Below are 20,508 nucleotides of genomic sequence, written 5' to 3' on the forward strand. Positions count from 1 at the left end.
TTTGTTGTCAGTTGGAAAAATGAAGCATCATGTGCAATAACACCCTTCTAGTCTTTGTCTTTCTATACTTTTCCTTTCAAATATTCTCTAAAATTGGCAGGTTTAAGTAAACTAAACTGAAATTAGGAATTGATGATGGAAAACTAAATTGAGGGAGATAATTTCTAGTGGGTAAGGGATTATCTTTTAGAGATCTTTCTCTGACTATTGAACCAGTTGACTGTATCTTACAAAGACCATAGGACACCTACCACTTCTAATAATTGGAGATTAATTGCACATCAGATTATATATACACGTGTCCATATGATACGTGTCCTCAACGTGCTTTAAAGTGGAGCAAATGTTTGTAGAACAAACAGTACCCAACAGATTAGAACAAGAAGTAGTAAAGAATATTTCCAGTTGAAACTGCAAGGGAAAATTTATTTAGGCCTGAAGTAATTCCCTGAATTTAAACTAATGTTGTTTGTGCAGCAATGAATTGGAAGCTGCTTTTGTTGTATATTGTGCAATTGCAGACACCCTTCTGTGAATGAAGTGAGCACTTGAACTGCAGGCTAACTGAGCAATATCAGCACCATGAAATTCTCTTCTTTAATCATAAAAGAAATATAGCAGTAAAATGTAATAGTACTATTTATTTCTATTGTCAATAGCAAACTATTGATAGGAAAAGCTTTTTAACTCTCCTGTTAAAAATATCTCAGATTAGTCTATATTTTTCTATTTAGTATGTAACACAGTACAACAAAGACCTCAGTCAGCAAGCAAAACCAAAGTCAGATCCAGTTGCACCTCCTTTCCTTCAGAAAAAACATTTGGGTCAAGAAAAAACAGTTATACGTGAGATCAGACCAGTTTCACCTCTCCACCCACCTTTGTCTGAGACTTCGAACAGAAATGAGTTCAAAGAAGTGAATTCAGCTGCAGTTGTAGAAGACTTGGCAACAGCTGTAGGAGCAGAATCCAAAGAAGAAAAACAATGGAAAGAAATGAAGCTACAACTGGATGATTTACCAGGAATTTTGGCACGTTTGTCCAAAATCAAACTTACAGGTACTATTGGTAACTTTTTAGTATCATGCAGGTTCTCTGATTCAGGGTTCTCAATCTTGTTAATAGTGTGGTCCACATTTTAAACAGAGGTTGGTCTCATAGACACCTTCCTTCCCAATCGTTATCCCACAGATCACTGCAATGTACCTATGTCATTTTTAGTTCCTTTTTAATCAAATTTTGCTGCTTGAAATAAGGAGCCAGCACCATGTGATGAACTAGCTGTCCATAGACCACAAGCAAATGTTCTGTGGACTACTAGCAGTTCTCAGACCACAGCTTGAGATACAGTTGGAACAGAAATTCTCAAACTGCGGTCTACAAACTGCTAGTAGTCCATTGAGCACTTGCTTGTGGTCTATGGACAGCAAGTTTCACTTAAACTTAAATCTATCACCAGAAGAAGGCAAAATAAATTATAGTGATGGTATCTTTTTGTAATCAATATTTTCTGTATGAGCTATTTCAGTTTTTTTATCTCATACTGATATGAACCATTCTGTATTTTAGGGGAAACACTTGTTAGGCTATGGTGGAATTTTACAATGGTTGTATTAAATATTTAAAAGAAAGCCCTATCTCTTCACGTCTTATCAGTGTTATGCTATCTGGTCTCCTTGTCTTTTAAGTTTAGCAGTGGTTCTCGTCAATCTCATGTTAAAAGCATTGAGGTAGTAATGTGGATACATTCCATAACTTATCTGGCAAAAGTTTTTAAGTGACATCAACTTAGTTTCCTAAAATAAAATGTTATTTCAAAAGTCAGTGAAACTCTACTCTTCGTTCTCCAAACCAGCAAAGGAAACAGCTTGTTAAATATCTGTTATCGTTATGTATCATTTTTGTTATCTTGGACACATTTGAGTAGCAATATTTTATTATTCTAATAGTAATGTATAGCATTTATAAAACACTTTTCAAACGTAGATCAAAGTGCATTATCCCCTGTTTTATACAGGAGGAAACAAATGTTCAGAGTGAAGCGATTTGGCTAATGCCTCACAAGGATCTAAGAGTTCTTTACAAATATTAAATGACTACACAGCCTATTTGTAGCCCTCGGTTATGCTGCCCCTTTCACTACAGTGGTTGCTTTATTTTCTTGCTGCTCATTAGTAGTAATAGTTTGAGCTTCTATAATGCCTTCTGTGCATGGATCTTTAAACTCTGTAAGGATAGCTAAGTTTCCTGCTATCTCTTCAGTGAGATTATTTTAAGTGGCATCTCTTGAGAAGCTTGGGGCCCTACACTAGTAATTGAAATTGAAGGCAGTTAAAACTCTGAAATAGATCCAGAAACAAATATCGGGATATTAAAATGGCAAGACTAAATGACATCATATAAAAATAAATAAATAAAGGGGTGAAGTAGAGTGTTATGATCTATGCAGAGACCTATTGTGACTGGTGCTTTCATGTATTTTCTAAACTGAAGAGAGCTGGGTCAAGGCTGTTGATCAGGCTGTTCTTTGATTCTTGAGAATGTAAATTATTCCAGGTCTGTTTTCATGTTACAGATGACATAGTGCCTCTGTGGAACTAATCTATGAAGTTCTGATTAGTTTAATATCTTGCATACTTTTTTTGCAAAGTTTCTATTTCTACTTTTTGGAGTATAAAATAACAAACAAATTTTGCATTATACTAAAAGGGACCTTCCCCATGCCTGATTTTCCCTACTGCTGAAGTAAAGAGTGTTTGTATTAAGAACTGCAAATCACCTTTGAAAGGAAATGAGTTTAGCTATTACTCTACCCTCCTGTTTCATGTGAACTTTAGCCTTGATGCCACTGTCATTAGGAACTATGCCTTCACAATGGTAAAAGATTCATATTTCTATATATAGTTTTTGCCATGAAAAATGATCGGGGAGGGAGCTTTTAATTATTTGTAGTGTAATCCACTTTTTTGATTTAGATTTCCTCTTTCCTTTTGTTGCTCATTCTCTGTTGGCTGATGTCTGAACAGCTGCATTTTACCATCCTGGCACTCTGCAAAGCTAATGCATCCATCTCCTGCTTTTTCTGAGCTACAAAAGAAAGTTGCAGATGGCATTGTTTTTAGTTTTGTCCCCCAATTCATAAGTAACTGAAAGGAGAAAAAGACATGAAGGCGGGGTAATAAGAGAAAACCCATATAATGTGTAACACAAGCGCAGCACTACGTTTTAAGCTGAATCTCATCTTTTTAAATTTTACCTCAAGGTTATATTTAATGAATAGTAACTCCGTGATTACAGATGGAAATTAACATGCATAGTAGTTACAAACATATTGGGCAAGAACATGAACAAACATTCAATTTTTAATTTTCGTTTTTAGTGGTGTTCCCTCCCCTTCTCCGCCACCCCAATTAAAGGTACAGTGTGAGATGCACTATTAGCTCACTATTGTGTTACACGGGAACAAGTTCTAATTGTGAAAGTGGCTGGGGTACTGGCAAAAGGATGCCTAAACTCATTGTTCTTTTGGTGGGGAAGACAGGCCAAATGTTTATAATGAAATTTAACAAATACCTGCAAAATGGATATGTAAATAACAGTGATATGTGAAATTCACCAGTAATTCTCCAATCTAGATTGTAAGATGCTTGGGGCTTAGACTGTGTTCTTGACTGCAGATCTGTACTATGCCTAGCAGAATGAGGCCTTGATTCTTGACAGGTCCTTCATGGAGCTACCACAATACACATAATACAGTCTCCTTTAGAGTCTTAAAGAGAGGCACGTCAATACCCACATACTTCAAACTAATTTGCCTTCCTCATATGCTTTAAACCTAGTATAGGTCTGATCTGCAGCTAAAATTTTCATCGGTCTCTTTACAAACATATCAGTGCATATGTCTGAGAAGTACTCTCCTGGGCAGAGTCACACACTGAGCTGATTATTGAGGTAGCTTTCAAAATGCGTTCTAGGCACTGTAGAAAGTTATCTGTCATGTCTTAAAGACTTAATCTAGTCTAGTCTGCAAAATGCACCTACTCTGATGTCCATCTTGCTCACCCTGTCTCTTTCTTAAACGAATGTCTGAAATAGAATTTTGTAAAACTTATTTGGCACTTCAGAACTTTGTTGCACTGGGTTGGTCCTTTGCATGTTGGGCATTGGACTGGGAATTGGGAGACCTTGGTTCTGTCCCTGGCTCTGTAAGTAGGCTAAAATTTTGCTCACAAGTACACTAATGGAAAAGTCCATTTGCTTCAATGGAGTTTGTTTTTATGAAGTTCCAGTTGTATCTGAGAGCAGAATTTGGTCTTAACTGCATTAAGGCAAGAATTTAAGAGCTTTATCAAAGATAAATCAGTTGGCAATGTTTAGATTTTGTTGATCCTACATATATTTTGTGTAATGTCTGTCAGAAAATAGTTCTCATCTCTGTGATTCTTAAAACACTTACCATTGTCTTATCAAAGACACACAGCATAATAACCGTATCTTTTTAGCAAATTATTTTTCTGCTACAAGGAAGAGAAACAAATAAACTGCTACTTTAGTTTATCCCCCCTCCCCCGCAAGTGTTTTACAAATGTTCAGTTATAAAATGTAGTATTAACCTAATCTGCTCTAGTTCGTAATATTGTATTTTAATTTCTGCATTAAATGATAACATTTGGTTCAAATTACTGTTCTAAAATAGCCAAGCTCCTAAGGCATGTTTTTTCTTTTAATGTGCAAGTTGTAATTTGCAATAAAACCTACTTATGCCTACTCCAAATAAATCTAGGATTACAAAGAAAACACACTGGTCAGTCCTGCAGCATTAATGTTACTGTTACCTTTAGCATTCCAATGAATGAAGTGTGAGAATTTAGGGGGGGGGGAATTTCTTCTGATAGATAAGCTGTAAAGAAAACTAGTTTTCCTTAGGGCTATATTAATATTTGTAGTAAGACAAGCAGATTGTTCCCCAAATTAAAGTAGAAATCCATTCTTTTTACCTTTTCTCCTCCTCTCCTCTTCCCCCCCAATGGCGTCTGGTGCTAAATCTGCAAGTCTATATGTTTACAAAATTCCATATTATTTGGTGACCAAAACAAAAATAGAAAATTGATTGGTTAGCTGAATTGTTTTGGACCTTTTATTTTTATTATATATATATATATAATATTGTTTCAACTATTTTTTGGTGGAAGGTGAGCATAAAGTGGCACTAAGAATGTAGCACTATAAATACAGATATCAAGGTTTATAGAGAGAGATCACATTAAAATGAAATTGAAGAACAATGTAAAAATAATATAGGATTAGAGTTCCCTTGAGTATATTCTTATGTCTGAAACACCATAATAGGTCTCCTTCTTATCTTTCATTTCCTATGAGTGCACAGTTTGTTTCTTATTTAATCTGAAATTGTCTGTAAACAAATGCACTCTTCCGATTTCTAGTAAAGCTAGGTATATTTGTAAGACATAAAAACATGTCTACTTTGATATCCTATTGTAAGTTTCAATTGAGAATTACTCTTGAAAGACTCTTGCCAAGTCTAACCAATAAATCTTGAAAGGATCAGTTTCACCCATTATGTAGTGAAGTGTAGTTAATTTTGCCCCTAGAGCACTAAGCTAACAGGGGTCAAAAAACAAACATATAGAGTCAATGACCTCATGCCCTTGCCTGAAGTGATCTCTATGAAATGTACATCTTTTCAAGGAGGAAAATGAAGAGGAGATTATAAAATTCATTTTTGCCTTCATAACAAAAGGAAAATAAACTTCCCACTCTGATGGGAAGATAACACTATTTGCTGTAACATGCTGCATTTGAAACTCTGTTCATGGGGCAGACAGCAAGAACTCTTCTTTGTGAGTTCAGAATACTGGACAAACATCTAAAAATATCCATTTCAGCTGGATAAATGAGGGAATGTACTATAGCCTTTTTTAATGAGATCCTGATAAGTCACAGTGAAATGACTGACTGAAATTAATCTGGAGAAATCAATGGAGACTTTAATTAGCACTCTGGCTGTACTGTATTAGAATTTCTTTGAGGTCAGTGTAATGGCAATGTTACATAGACTGTTTGCCAATCTGCTCCACCTTTCTCCTTCTGTAAATGAGTTGGTGTTGTGCTATAATAAATGAATGTAAAGTGTTCTCTGTGATAAGTTTTAATTAAATTCTTGTCTGGAAGTGAAAGTGTGATTTATAATACCAAAAAAATAATGTAATCACTCTTAGAAATGCAAACGCCACTGTTTCACCATCCCTTTCTGACTGATTAAGTTAATAAACAATTGAAAAACAATGAATTTCATTGAGATTCATATTTCCTGGTACTATATACAGGCTTATCTTTTCCTGCTAGTGGCTATGGGCTTCTCTTCTCAAAGATTGTAGTGACTTCTAGTGTAATGGCCAGCATTGTTGCCCCTTTTTGTAGCTCTGTCTGTAGGCATTCATTCTCTTCACCATATGAGCCTCAAGTTCAGAGGCTCTGGTAGACCATAGTTGAGACCTGGAAGGAAGGGCTCCTGGGTTCTGCTCCTGGCTCTGCCTCTTCTTTGCTGTGTAACTTTATGTAAACTGCTTAACATTTCTGGGCCAAATTCAGCTTGGGGAGCCACAGAGGGTTCCTAGGCGAGCCATCAGTGTTTGGGAAAATTGTAATGGATATGTCTTTTGGTTTTTTATCTAATTCAGAGACTGTTTAAACTAGGCTTAAAAATCACCTGCATCTTATCTATGGGTCTGCATCTTATGCTGTTGGGGCTGCTCTCTGCCCTCTCTTCCAGCAGGGGACTTTCAGCCCAGAGTCTTCCTATTGGGGGAAGCATTCATCAGGCACTCTCTAGGCTGAAAGTCCCCTGAAGGCCAAAGAGAAGCTCCCAGTGCCAGCAGCACCAGCAGATAGGGGAAGCGGCCGAGGGAGAGAAGTCCATCTTATTTTGATAATGGAATGATTTTGCTGAGTGCTCAGCCTACATGTAGCAAACATTTGGCTGTTTTGAATTTTCATGTTTTAGGATTGCTGCAGAAAGTCCACAGCCACGATGTGTATTTGTGTTCAAGTGTTGGTAAATGAAAATATGAGGCTAGGGTAACTACAGAGACATTTAGAACCCAAACACCTGGAATTCGTAAACAAGAGCAGTGTTTTTATTCCTTCAGAGACCAGAAGAATTAAAGCAGCAGTAGCGCCCCCCCGCCCCAAAAAAAGCCTGAAGAAGCAACTGTACCTCAAGAAGCATCTAATGCAATAGCCATGTGAATTGCAAAATGCAAACAAGCACAGGTTGATGAGAGTCTTCTACTTCTAGCAGAAATAGATGTGTAGAATTACAACAGGGGAACAAGCAGTCATGGCACTGAAAACCATTCCTTTGTTAATTAATATCATCTGTCAACTCAATTATGACCTTGCAGAAAACATCCAAGTTAAAAGGAGGCAGTATTTTGCATTGCAGCTTGATGAATCCAGACATACCCAACATAGTTCAGCTTTTGTGTTTTGTCAAAGCAGGCACAATAGTTTGAAGAACTTTTAACAGGCCCACTCATGTCACTAAAATCTTAGGGTTTTTCCAAACATGGCAAAAATCCATATTTTTAAATTACAGTTTTAAAAACCTGGATTACGTCAGAATGTATAATTAAACAAACTGTATGTAGTTGAATGAAGTCACAAAATAGTCCAGACTCTCGTGTCCTGAACTCTTAATCCAATGTCCTGAGCTGGTGTTTTTAAAAAAAAAAAAAAGAAGAAGTTTATGGGGGGAGGAATGTATTTGGTCATGGGGAGCTATCAACTTTTAAAATACTTGTAAGAGAGCCATAGTACTCAGGATACTTCAGGGCTGTGGTTTCCAAACTTCTATCTTCTCTCTGTGTAGATACTTACAGGCCATGATCAAGTTGCCTCTTAGGGTTTGTCTACGCTCCAACGTAAGCCTAAGGGTTGGTGTTTCTAAGCTTGCACTTGAGCATCCATGATGGAATATTGAACCTAAGTGTAGAAGTTCTGGACCCAGATCTCACACCTGTGCTCATATGTCCATACTACACTATGCTGACCTGAGTCAAACCAGCCTATCTCATGCGTCTTAACACCTTCCCCATCTATAGCTGCTTTAGTCCTTTGTTCATGGTGCACTGTGGGGAAAACTGGACTGTCCATCCTGCAGCACTTTAGTCTCAGCCTGCCAATACATCCTGCCTTTTGGGTCTGCACGCTCCTGGCAACTGGACCCAGCAATATGGAAGAGTAACCATTGGAAGAACTTGTCCGGCTTCCACTTTCACTCTCGTGTCAAGAAAGAGCAAGACCATCCATGAGATGCTGGTGAACATTTTGGTGGCATTTTCTGACCTACTAAAGACACTTGTTGGAGAAGGACACCACAGTCTTGGAAGACTCAACCTGGCTGATACTGCTCGTGACTCTCTGTATAGCAGCTGATGCCCCGTATGTAGACTGGTGTTTCTAGAGCAAGGCCATGAACAACAGACAGGGAGGGACCATATTGTCATGCGGACTTGGGATGGCCAACAGTGGCTCCAGAACTTTCCCATGAAGAAAGCAATGTTTCTGACACTCAGTGAGCACCTTTCCCCAATCCTCCAGTGTCCTAACACGTGTATGAGGTTGGCCACGGCCGTCCGCAAGTGCATTGCTATTACCATCTTGAAGCTGGCCACTCCTAACTATGTCAGGTCCGTTGCTAACCACTTTGGTGTTGGCAAATCAACTGTGGAGGCTGTGGTAGCAGAGGTTTCTGAATCAATCCATCCTCCTTTTGAAAACCTCCAGTGAAGGAGCTTCCACAATCTCCCTTGGCAGTGTCTTTATTCTTTGAAATATCCATATTATAAGCAGTGATTGGTAATAAACTTAATGAAATAAAAGCCTTTATTTGTTAACATGGCTGTATTACAAAAAAAAAAAAAAATTGACAAAGAGGCTAGCTACCAATAAAACATCAAAATCGGTAATAAAATAAAGTGTATAACACAAACATTGAACGCCTCAAAACAGTGAAACCATTGCAAACAAATAACTCTCCTACTACAGTGTGTCCCATGGTCTCCTGTTCTCCTTTCCCTTTGTATTATGTTTAGGATGCACTTCTCCACTCCCGTGCAGCAGTGCTGATTGCAGGGGGTATATTTGCCCTGTCGCACTACAGTTCAGGCCTGGTTACGTGAACCACCCAATCATGGTATTGTCCAGTGCATTCCTGGTCAGTAGGATAAGGTACCGTGGTGAGGACTTAGGGTGTGGTGTGGGTGGAGCAGGAGCCTGAAAGTTGTGGGCATTAGCTCAAGCAGCTTCTCAAAGAGGTCTTTCTGCTGTGTTCTCTTTCTTCCTCCCTCAAGTGAAGTTCCAGCTCCAGAGACTTAGCTGCAGTTTTCTCCTTGTGTACTCCATTCTGGCTGTGCCTTTCCACTTGTTGTGCATCCTTTTCCCTTTGCTTCTGTAATTGCTTGTTGGCTCTGTCATGGACATGCTTCCTTTTTCACTGCTCAGTTTGAAATCCCAGGCTCCTGCTTTACTGTGGCTGGACTACAGAGGTGTAAGGGCCTGAAAACAGATGTCAAACTGAACATTATTGTCTCAGTACTTTGAAAAGTTTCAGTTTTATCATCAGAAGAAAGTGCCTTTGAAATCTCAAGGCCAGAAAATGATACTTTGTCAAACTCAGCTTCCAAATATTCTCAGAGCCAGGCTTAAGTTCCCAGATGCTCTGTGGACAGAACTGAGAGTTAAGCAGAATGTGAAGCCTACACTCACAATGGTAAGGTGAAATTTACAAATGCTATATGTTTAAAAATTGAATGCCATTTTAGCATTGTGGGGTGGGGGGTGCCATAGCTTCCTGGTTTATGGTTTCTCAGTCCTTTCAGGCAAGGTGCTGGTGTGCACGCCCCTATTATCGGATACATGCTGCTATCTGTGACTTGTAATAAAAGTTGCACTGGGTCATAAACCAGAAATTGTGTATCAATATCAGACATGGAGCTAAAACTTACCAGGTTCCAGGACTACTTCTGCCTCTTCTGTTTCCGTTGCCAGTTCCACGGCAGGCTGCTCCTCTGAGGGGATGTCATCAAACAGTTCCTCGAGAATGGGCCCAGGACATGTTTCAGCTTTTCTGGCAGCAAAGCCTCCTTGGGGACATGCATGAGCACCAGAATTGCTTTGCTAGTCTGATCTGGCTAAGTTAATTGTTGGCTCAGTGCTTGGTGCAGTTTCAAGCACCTGTTTGAAGTCTCTCATAGAGGAGGTGGGATGATGGGGAGTTCCCAGGCTTGCAGGTCTCATCCCTGGCTTTCCGGTAGTCACCCCTGAGATGCGTAATCTGCTCTCTGCACTGGTCACTGGTCTGTTTAATCGCCAGTGCTGCCAGCCTGTCTGCTGTTTCGTAGTACACGTGGTCATTTTTGGTGCTCTTAGTGATGTCGAACATCTTGTTTGCCTTGCTCCAGAGATTTACCAGAATCTGATTGTGCTCCCATGACCAGGTAGCAGCGTGCTTGGCAAAGACCACCTTCTTGTCATTGGCCATAGCTAACACAGGAGATGGTTCACTCTGTTTGCAGTTCAGTGGTCAGAATAAAAGGGAAGGGTTAAACACTGAGCAGCTGTACTTGAACCGTGGGGGTCGGGTTGCTTCCATTTCCTGGGAGCTGATTGACTTGGGGCAGAAAAGCCAAGGAACACTGTCCGATGGGGTTGTGGGATAGCATTGGCAGGCTCTTTGGACATGACTCTGGGGACCCTGGCCTGAGCTGTGTCCACGTTGCAAAGTGAGGCTGTTTTTCGGACTTGGGTTCGAATCCACCCCCCTCTCAAGCCCTAAGGCCCAGGTCCCGAGAGCTTACGGACCTGAGTAAGACAGATTTGTGTGTAGACAAAATGGGGGTTTGGGGTAGAGTTTGAGTCTGAGCCCAGGCTTGCATTGCAGTATAGACCTATCCTTAACCTTCTCTTTGCTAAACTAGATATGTTGTAATTCTTAAGTCGCTCACTGTATGGCAGGTTCTCTAGACCTTAAATCTTTCATAAAGCCTTACCCTCTAACTTTTCAATGTTCTTTTAAAAATGTGGATACCTAATCTGGATACAATATTCTAGCAGTGGTCTCACAATTGTTTTATTCTGAAGTAATATCTCACTGCTGCCACTGGACATTCCATTGTTTTTGCATCCAACAATCACTTTAGCTCTTTTAGCAGCAGCCTGGCAGGGGGAGTTCATGTTCTTTTGGCTCTCTACTGTGACTCCTGAACCCTTTGCAAGTGTGTCTTTTGCCAGCAAGTCTCTTCCCTGGCATTGAATTTCCCCTTCATAGCGAGCAACGTTACTTCGTAGATAATCCAGATATTTGTGGTCAATGTAGGTTTTTAGTGTGCTGTTTGACTTCGCTACAGAGCATATTATTTGTGTAGTCAGAAAACTGCCGAGATAACAGTTCTTACAAGATCTACAATTTATGATAATTTTTTCTTCCCCTCTTATAAATTTATTAAGTTCAGATAACAAGGTTCAAGGCCATAAACAAGCTGTTCAATAATTGTGTTGGCTGATTTGTTGCAAGAAGAGAGAGTCTTCTCTTTAGTACTACTTTTCTCTTAAAGAAAGCTAGGTTTGTGTCATGCATTCTTTGGATGATTTTAATACTTAGATACGGGTTTCTTAGCTGTAGAGCAGTGAATGCAATATTCTGACAAGTTTCCATTTCTGGAATTCAAATTCCTGATCTGGAATCTATTTGCCACATAAATCCACTCACATTCTAAACCTTTGGATTTAACTGCTGATTACTGCACCTTCCCCTGCCCCAAATTGGGCAGATCAGATAAATTAACAAGATGTGTCAAACATACAGCAAAGATGCACACAGAGTTTAGTGACTAGCTTCACCAGTCTTGGCACACTGGATTTTCTTATGCTTCCTTGAGAGGTTCAGGGCTTCTGCCTTGAAGTATTTTTTGTGATAGCATCATATCAGAGCTCTACTTTTCATTGCTTATGAGGTTACCAGCCATGTTTTCTGCATGTTGTGACAATCTTCACTCAGTGGCATGAGAGCTACTGGAACCTACGGCCCATACATATACTTTGGGAGGTGGTTTGTCTAGTGACTAAGGCACTTGACGGAGAGTAAGGAGACATGAGCTCTATTCCCAGTGCTGCCACTAACCTGCTGTATGAACTTGGATTAATCAATTAAATTCTCTGTGACTGTTTTTCTTTCCACCTTCCTTTTTCTTGCCTATTTCGATTGTGAAGCATGAATTTTCTCAGCATCTATTTGTAGGACAGTGAGGCCATGTTCTTGGTTAGAGCCAGGGTGAATAAAAATGATGTAAAAAAAGATTTTGTATTTAAATATAGTAATAAAGTATATTGAAAAACAAATTAATTTTTTAAAACTGGACCTATATAAAATTGAATTTGAAATTGACCACCTATGCTGAGGCCTAACATATTATAATCTGTTAAAATCATTTAAATTAAATACAAAAAATATTTAGAACATATTTGCTGCCAAGTTTCAAGGAAAGTCAAACCACTGAACTGATGTAAGCCTCTGGCTAAGCATCTGGAAGCAGAGTTTGTTGAAGGGCTAAATCAGCTTTTGACAGCAATAACCTCTTCTGTAGGTGCAGAGAGAATATTATCTTCATTTCAGCTTGTTCAGTTAGTTCAGTTCAATGGCTTGTTCATCCAAAGTTAAGTTGTGAGCTGAAGAAGTAGAAAAGCTTGTTTTCCTTTTCTAATCTCTGAATAAAACCTACACGTGGAGAGTTTGAGATCTACTAGTTCTAAAATTCTGAAAAGCATAGTGACCAGAAATAATCAGGGCAGTTCCCTGACTGCAGCTAACACGTCCTTTAATAAATCAGTTGGTTTTAAATGAAAAAATTGTTTTGATAAACTTTTTTCCTTGTGTTTCCAGAACATGTAAGGTAATTTTATTTAATAACAATAACTAATACAACTGTTTTTCTGCGTTTTATCTGAATTTCCATCCAAACAGAGCTTGACACTACTCACAAATAAAAAAATAATCTACTAAATAATATTTTATAGGGGGCCAGGGCATCTATTGCATCATTCGTCATTTTCTAACATCATAAAAAATATAAAAGTTAAGAATCTGAATAAATGTAAATTTAGCAATCTAATGCTTAAATGTGTATAGATATGGCGTATCCTATTGGTTAACAAAAAGAATGACCACATTTAGTGCAAAGGCTATATTTAGTTGCAAATCAACATGTCATATTGGTTGCCAACCAATGAGACTCAACCTTTCTTTATACAAATAAAATACAAATGCAAAACACAGTTAAAATGAATTATTTTAAATCAAGGCTTACTGATTTAAAGCATGGTTAAACTTGGTGATTTGAATTGCTTTGACTTCAATAAGTCCACCCTACTTGGAGCCTGTAAGCATTACTGTGATGCAAATAATTAATGTCAGAAGTAGACTTGTGGAGTTCTTACAGTGTTCTGTAAAATGGATCTGTAATGGTTACGTACATACAGGAGAAATGACTTATTGTTGGAGCCGTGGTAGTAAAACATACTGTGTGTGTTTGTGTTGCAGCTCTGGTTGCGAGTACCGCATCTGCTGGGTTTGCTATGGCTCCGGTCCCTTTTGATCTAACTTGTTTCCTGCTTACCTCCATTGGAACTGGACTTGCTTCTTGTGCAGCCAACTCCATCAATCAGGTGAGCCCATCATCTTTTAGCTTGTACTGTAAAGTGATGTTGTCTTAGCTCCAGAAGTATTTCCATGGACTTTAGGTGAATATGGTGTTATGAGGGGAGCTGTGTATTCGGTATGAGTTATGAACACCTAGAAGTTGCACTACAGAACTGTGTATATGTTTATGTACCAATAATCAAAAATGTAGATCCCAAAAGTAGTTGGCATACTCAAAAATGAGCTGACATTTCCAAACCTCAAGGCAGTATTGTTAGTTTTGGTAGTATAAAAAGTGTACCACTGAATGATGTGCGGTGGAATTGCATAGTGGTTGGAGTATGGGAATTGGGACTTCTGGGCTATATCCTTAATTCTGCCATTGTCTTACTGTGTGAGCTGTATCAAATCATTTAAGCCCCAATCCTGCTTCTACTGAAGTCAGTGGGAGTTTTGCTATTTTTTTCAGTGGACTCAGGATTGGGTAACCTATGGAATCTGTTTGTTTTGAGATCTTCAGATGAAAGCTCTTACACAGTACATAAGAACTCTTATTAAAACCATACTTTTATACAAAGTACTTTTCTCTCTTACAATGTACATAACTTGTACAAAATAAGTATAGAGCTGAATAGGAAAGTTGTCTCTTAAACAAGCTTAAGTGCCTGAAACTTCCTCTGTGCTGATGCAATGCAGTTTTGAAGATGTCCCACCAGCCTTCCTTTCTTCTTCTTCTTCTTCTTCTTCTTTTATATCCCATACTTTTGTAGCTTTGCCTATATTCAGAATTCAGTTTGTACCCTAACAGAAACAGCTGAAATGGATTGACAGCAGGTTTAGTTTCCATTTTGAACTGAATGCTGTAGGGCTAAAAAGAGAATTGAAATTTTGTTTGAAGGCTGTTTGTTAATCTGCCTTTTTTAAGATTCCGGTAAATGTTTCAGAAAATGGTTCTGTATGCACCAGGGGTTGATTTCACAGCTTTCAGTTTATAGACATTCCTTATTAATGTTTTTTCTCAAAACTAGCCTTTTTAGAAGGTATTTGCAAACACTTGGAATAGCTGAGGATGGTAAGAATGCCATAGTATACTTTGGAGTCCAAAGCTCTGAGGGCAGCTACTTTTTATTCCTTTGCTTTCCTGAATAAAGTTTATTACAAAGTCAGGGAAATAGCTGTAATTCAGGACATTGTACAACAGTGGATCATTTTTTTTACTATAGTTTTTCCCCCCCTCTTGTTGAACCTCAGAAGGTTTGTGTGGAGAAGATTTGGTAATGTGGCGAGCTAATGGTATTCTGTGTATGGGATGGCAGGAAGTCAAACCTATGCATGAGACTGAGATTTAACATCTATGTTCTGTAAAGGCCCATTTGGCTGCTAGCATCATGGATTGTTGGTTCAGATTGCAGCAGATGGGCGAGGACTGTTGAGAGAGTTGAGACTGGAGACGGTAGCATTGAGACCAAGTTTGTCAGAGGAAGGACTGTGGCGGCTTCTGAGAAGGAAGCCTGAACCAAGATGTGTAATAAAACTTTACTGTGATTGAGAGGCTAAAGAGGGCACCTCTAGATGCCTGCCAGCAAGTTCATAAGTTCTGACGGGTGTTTCTCTGGGGCAGAATTTACAGTGGGCCAAATATGATGATACTTGAGGCCATCTAAAAATTGTGGTCTCCATTACATTCCAGCTTCCTCACTGTATTATTGGTGGTGCAGCTAGTGATGCCGATAGGTAAGGTTGCCTGACACTTTGTAATATAAGATCCTTTTTAAACTGTTTGTAACTTTGTCAGGCTTTAACCATTTGGTCTGACATTTTTCATGCTGGGCATCTGCCTCAGGCTAACTTTTTAGTATCCGCTCAAATGAACCAGCTGTTTCTCATAATGAAGTTTGGGGAAAATGTGTTGTTTTGTCCATGTTGAATTGTTGCACTCATTGAGAAGCTCTGGTGCCTCCATCCTTTGGAGCAGGGACTTGAAATTTGGTGGGGGAGGGGGTGATGCCTATCTGGGATGTGCCTTTTGCCATCCCTATGAAAATCTGTCCACATCTGGCAACGCTATGAGCCTCTGAAAAGCTAAGATCACACATGCTCAGTAGAGACAAAGAACTGTGGGGAGGCAGGTGAACAGGAGAGGCACAGTGTCAATGACAGGCTGGAGGGGCAGAAGGGGGTCAGGCTTGAGTGCGGACAAGGACACGGGGGTATGTAATCACTAGGGCACATTCCTCTGAGAACTCGGAACAGACTCCAGGTTTCCTGAGTCTCAGCATTCGTCTGGTATCAGTGAATAGCTGTGAAATCCACTGGCAAAGTGAGTGTCTTATCCCTCTTTAATGCTGATTCACATAGAGGATGACAACCTATGACTGTTATCGGTTATTCTGTTCAAGTGGCACAAGTCTGTGTGGTGGATCTAAAGGTTCTGACCCTGATGATGACTATGGGGGAGTCAATATGGTTCCACATGATGAAATTTCTGTGTCTTCAGGTTGCTCTTTTTGGAAAATACACATACAAACATACTTGAAAAAGTATGTAAAGGAAGCAAACTGTGTTTTGTGCCCCCATTTTCTTCTAGATTGTGATAACTGATTTTAAATACTGTATGGCTCTGCTTTGTTTTCCAGATTTCACTGGGGAGAGAATCTACTAGTGGGAATGTTCTGACTAAAGACTTGTAGTGATGTTGCTGCAGTTAAATTTCTGATCTTAGCTTATTTTCATTTTAGATCTATGATTAACATTTTGAATATTGTTTGATCCTGATGTCAGTGGTAAGATCTGGAAGTTCTGTACAATCTGTCCCATCCCAGGTGCCGTTTCTGTGTCATTAATACCCTGTCCATGCATCAGTCGCATTACCTGACACTGAGCAGTGGGACAGTTCTTTAGTGTCTCTCTTTTTCTTCTCGTGGTGCTTCTGGCCTCTCTTTTTGGGGTGGGGGTGGGTATATTTTCTGTCATTCCTGGTGCAGAGAATGGACCTGCTCTGGGGATGAATCAGGGTTACATAGTGGAGACTGTTGGTTGTACGACCTCAGACTTATTTGTAACAGAAGTTGGAAGGTGTATAGTGAATGAGGCAGGGGAGGAAGAGGAAGGATAGTACTGTGGTTAAGGCAGTTGAATACTGCCTTGGAGAGCTGGATTTTATCCCTGCCTCTGCCAGATTTCTTTTATGATGCTGGGCAAGCCACTTAAACCAAACTTTTCAGAGGAGGTCACTAATCATGTTCCTCATTTCTGGGTACCTGACTTGAGACTGTGCTATCTGATTTGCAGAAGCTCTGAGCCCATTTGGAAATTTATAATTCTATCTTCATAGGAGGTTTTCAATAGTGTGCAGTAAATAAGGCCGGCTTTAAAAATCATGAGGTTTTTTTTTTTTAAAGTAATAAATTTTGAGTTTTTTATTTTCTTTCTTGATTTGAACCTTTAGGGGTCACATTTTCAAACTTCCCAGCAACCATGTGAGGGCTAGAAACCTTTTTTAATAATGAAAACTGAGATTCTCAAGTAATCACTTGACTCGAGTAGCTGGGGCTTTAAGAAAAACACCAAATACTGCATGAGGTGTCAACACTGCAATTTCCATTATTTATAGACCTAGCTGAAGAAAGGTATGTACTTATAAATTAGTTTTCCATCACAAGGGGTAAACTGTAACTGAATTTTCTGGTGTAAGTAAAAATAATCAAATGTCTTCTATGACAATTCTGTTAAATTGATTGTGCCTTTTAGGTACAATAGAAGAAGCAGAGTATAAAATGTTTCACAGTCCTGGAAAAATAGTATTAAAAATGTTATGGAGTTCAAAATATTTTGGAAAATATCGCTAAATTATCTTTGAGGTTGGGATAACGTTGGGGAAAATGTGCAATGAGTGATCTAGAAAGTCATCCTAAAAAGTGTGTGATTTATTTGTATAAAATGTCTAGAGAAATATTTTGGAATGTTTTCTGTTAGGCACAAGTTTTATAGAAACAGTCTATCAAAGAATTGTGGAAAATGTTATCAGGAGAGTTGCTGGTCCAGGTAAATACTGGGAAAATTTGTATAGTTCTGTAGAATGTGCAGTGGTCTGAAGAACTGAGCATGGTGCCATGGACTATAAAATAGCAAACTGCTGCAGAAAGGTGCAGAACACTTAGTGTCTCTCTTGTCCCTTACCAGTTGTTCTGTCTCTGCATCACTTTTCAATATCACAGTACTTCAGAGTTGTATGTCTCACCTAATCTAGCATCTTAGTGGCATTCTAACCCAGTGGTCCTCGTTCTCTTCCACATCATACAACACTGCACTATATCTTTCACCCCTTTGGTAGTGTACTACAACATGTCACTGCTTTTCACTCCCACCTGTTCAAACTGCTTTCCTCCACTCTGTTTGTTTGAGTGCCCCCTCTCTTTTCCGGTACTGGAATAATTTAGAATTCTTGTCTTCAGGTGCTCTCCATGGATCACTTCAGAATGAAAGAACACCATGTTGTGCAATGTTTTTAATCATAATAATAGAAAAAAAATCTTAACCTAACTACCCAGGAACAGAGCGTGACATTTCATTTCTAGTTTTAAAGACAGAGCTTGTGATATGTAAGCCAACCATGGAAGCCTGAAAAACTCAGCATGAGCCAGTCTTATTGCTTGCAGTTACAATACACAAAATAAGTGGTATTTAGAAATCGGTCTCTTAAACACTGCATATTCAATTTAAATAAAACAAACACAATGATTTCTAATATATCACTTTCTATAATGCTTTTACATATTCAGAATGCTTTATCAAACATTAATCTTCACCCATGTTTGTGCTGTGCGTAGATGTTCTCCTGCCTGTTACAGTTGGGGGAACTGAAATACTGAGGGAGGCAGTGACTTCCCTGAGGCTACATAATGTCCAGTTAAGTGTCCACAGAATTCTACATGCTGATGTGAACACCGAAGGTGTTTTCTCAAAACATCATTCTATAGAAACAAACAGAACAAAACAAAAGGCGGGGAGGAGCGCCTGGGAATTAGCAGAATGTTGGCGTATTGTCAGCCTAGTCAGGACTGAAATGTTCATTTATTTGTTCCCATATTTTACTAACTTTATCACACTGTCACTTTTTTTCTTTGTTGTTTTTAATTTAGCTGAATATCCCACTTTTTGCTTTGTAGGCCTTTTTCTCTGATCTTGTGAAAGCTGAAAGCCAGATTTTTAGTATTAGAGTCTCTCAGATTTATTTTATGTAGAAAAATTGTCATTTGTGAGGCTTCTGAGATGTTAGTCTGATTTATGGCGGAGCAGATAAAACATGAAGAGATGTTTACAACACAATACAAGGCATGAAAATGTTAAAAGAATCACATGCACATTTTATAAGTCAAGTACATTCTTCTAAAACCGTAGCATGGTTTAAAAGTAGGAAAGAGGGTTGTAAAGATGAAAGCAGGATGTTTTAAAACAGTTTGAATTTAGTAACTGAAGGATAAAATGCTGTGCGTGGATTTTACTGATAGTACCTTGAAAAGGAAACAGGTGGAATTGAATATCTCAGCTAAAGTTATAAAGCAATTAGAAATAAAGCAAATTCTTTAACGCAGGGGAAAAGAACAAATCTAAGAGCAGTTAGCATTGCTATCCCTTCAGGGTTATGATCTGATGGGCACTGGTATTTAGTAGCTGCAATGTTTGTGTTTTTTGACAGCTGGCTACTATAAAAGACTTGCTAATTTTTGTTCTTAATATAACATCAACATCACTTGACAATAATGATCTCTTAAAAGCCTAGCCTTAAAGCAGAGGAAGGATAGTCTTGTGATTGAAGTAGTGGCTTGGGACTCAGGATTTGGGTTCAGTTGTCAGCTCACACACGCCCTTGTGTGACCTTGTATAAGTCACATAATCTGTCTCTATTTCAGTTCCCCATCTGTAAAATGGCCCTAGCTCACAGGGGTATTGTGAGGAAAAGTTCGTAGATGTGTGTTAGGTGTTTGGATACTACAGTGATGAGTGCCATGTAGAAACCTAGATAGACTGTCCCTGTAAATTTGTTCTTTACTGTTTTTTCCATCATCAGAAGGAATTCAAAGTCTTCATGATGTGTAATAGTTTGTACTTCTGGAATACCTTGTCTTGAAGAGCATTCAAAGCATTATACAAATGTTAATGAATCCTTACAAATCCCCTTCGAAACAGGAAAATATTATGCCCCTTTTACAGAAGGGGAAACTGAGGCATGGTAAGGTTTTATATTACTCTGTTTCTCGTACACATCATGCTTCTATTTCCTGCAGTAGGTGCTAATTCTCACTGTAGAAAGCTGGTAGAGTCATCATTTTACAACTGTTTTTCTATTTCACTGATTAATCAGGAATGCTCATCATAGAGACTGACTGGTAAGGAGACCCTCCAAAATAGTTAATACTAAAATGGTAAAAGAATATCAGCTGGCTTCATCCTATTTATGTATGGGGCACTGGAACAATTTGTATAGTTGGGGGTGTTGTGAACCATTGAACCAAACTGTAAACCCTGGATCTGATGAAAACCACTTGAAGCCAGGGGTTGCGGCCGCACCCCCAGCACCAGCGCCTATGTTCATAGATATTATAGATTCATAGATATTTAGGTCAGAAGGGACCATTATGATCATCTAGTCTGACCTCCTGCACAATGCAGGCCACAGAATTTCACCCACCACTCCTAAAAAAGACCTCACACCTATATCTGTGCTATTGAAGTCCTCAGATTGTAGTTTGAAGACCTCAAGGAGCAGAGAATCCTCCAGCAAGTGACCC

At 38.9% G+C, this 20,508-nt stretch overlaps 1 protein-coding gene across 5 annotated transcripts in view; it reads left to right on the plus strand.

Moving 5' to 3' along the window:
- Positions 1–20,508, plus strand: part of COX10 (cytochrome c oxidase assembly factor heme A:farnesyltransferase COX10) — a 155,994-nt gene that overhangs the window by 4,462 nt on the left and 131,024 nt on the right. For all 5 annotated transcript variants that reach the window (XM_073312016.2, XM_073312015.2, XM_073312017.2 and 2 more), the window contains 2 exons: positions 735–1,059; positions 13,619–13,743. In XM_073312016.2, coding sequence (XP_073168117.1) covers positions 735–1,059; positions 13,619–13,743 — 450 coding nt within the window. The remainder of the gene's footprint in view (positions 1–734; positions 1,060–13,618; positions 13,744–20,508) is intronic.

Source organism: Lepidochelys kempii, chromosome 14 (assembly GCF_965140285.1).
Source record: "Lepidochelys kempii isolate rLepKem1 chromosome 14, rLepKem1.hap1, whole genome shotgun sequence".
Classification (NCBI taxonomy): domain Eukaryota; kingdom Metazoa; phylum Chordata; order Testudines; family Cheloniidae; genus Lepidochelys; species Lepidochelys kempii.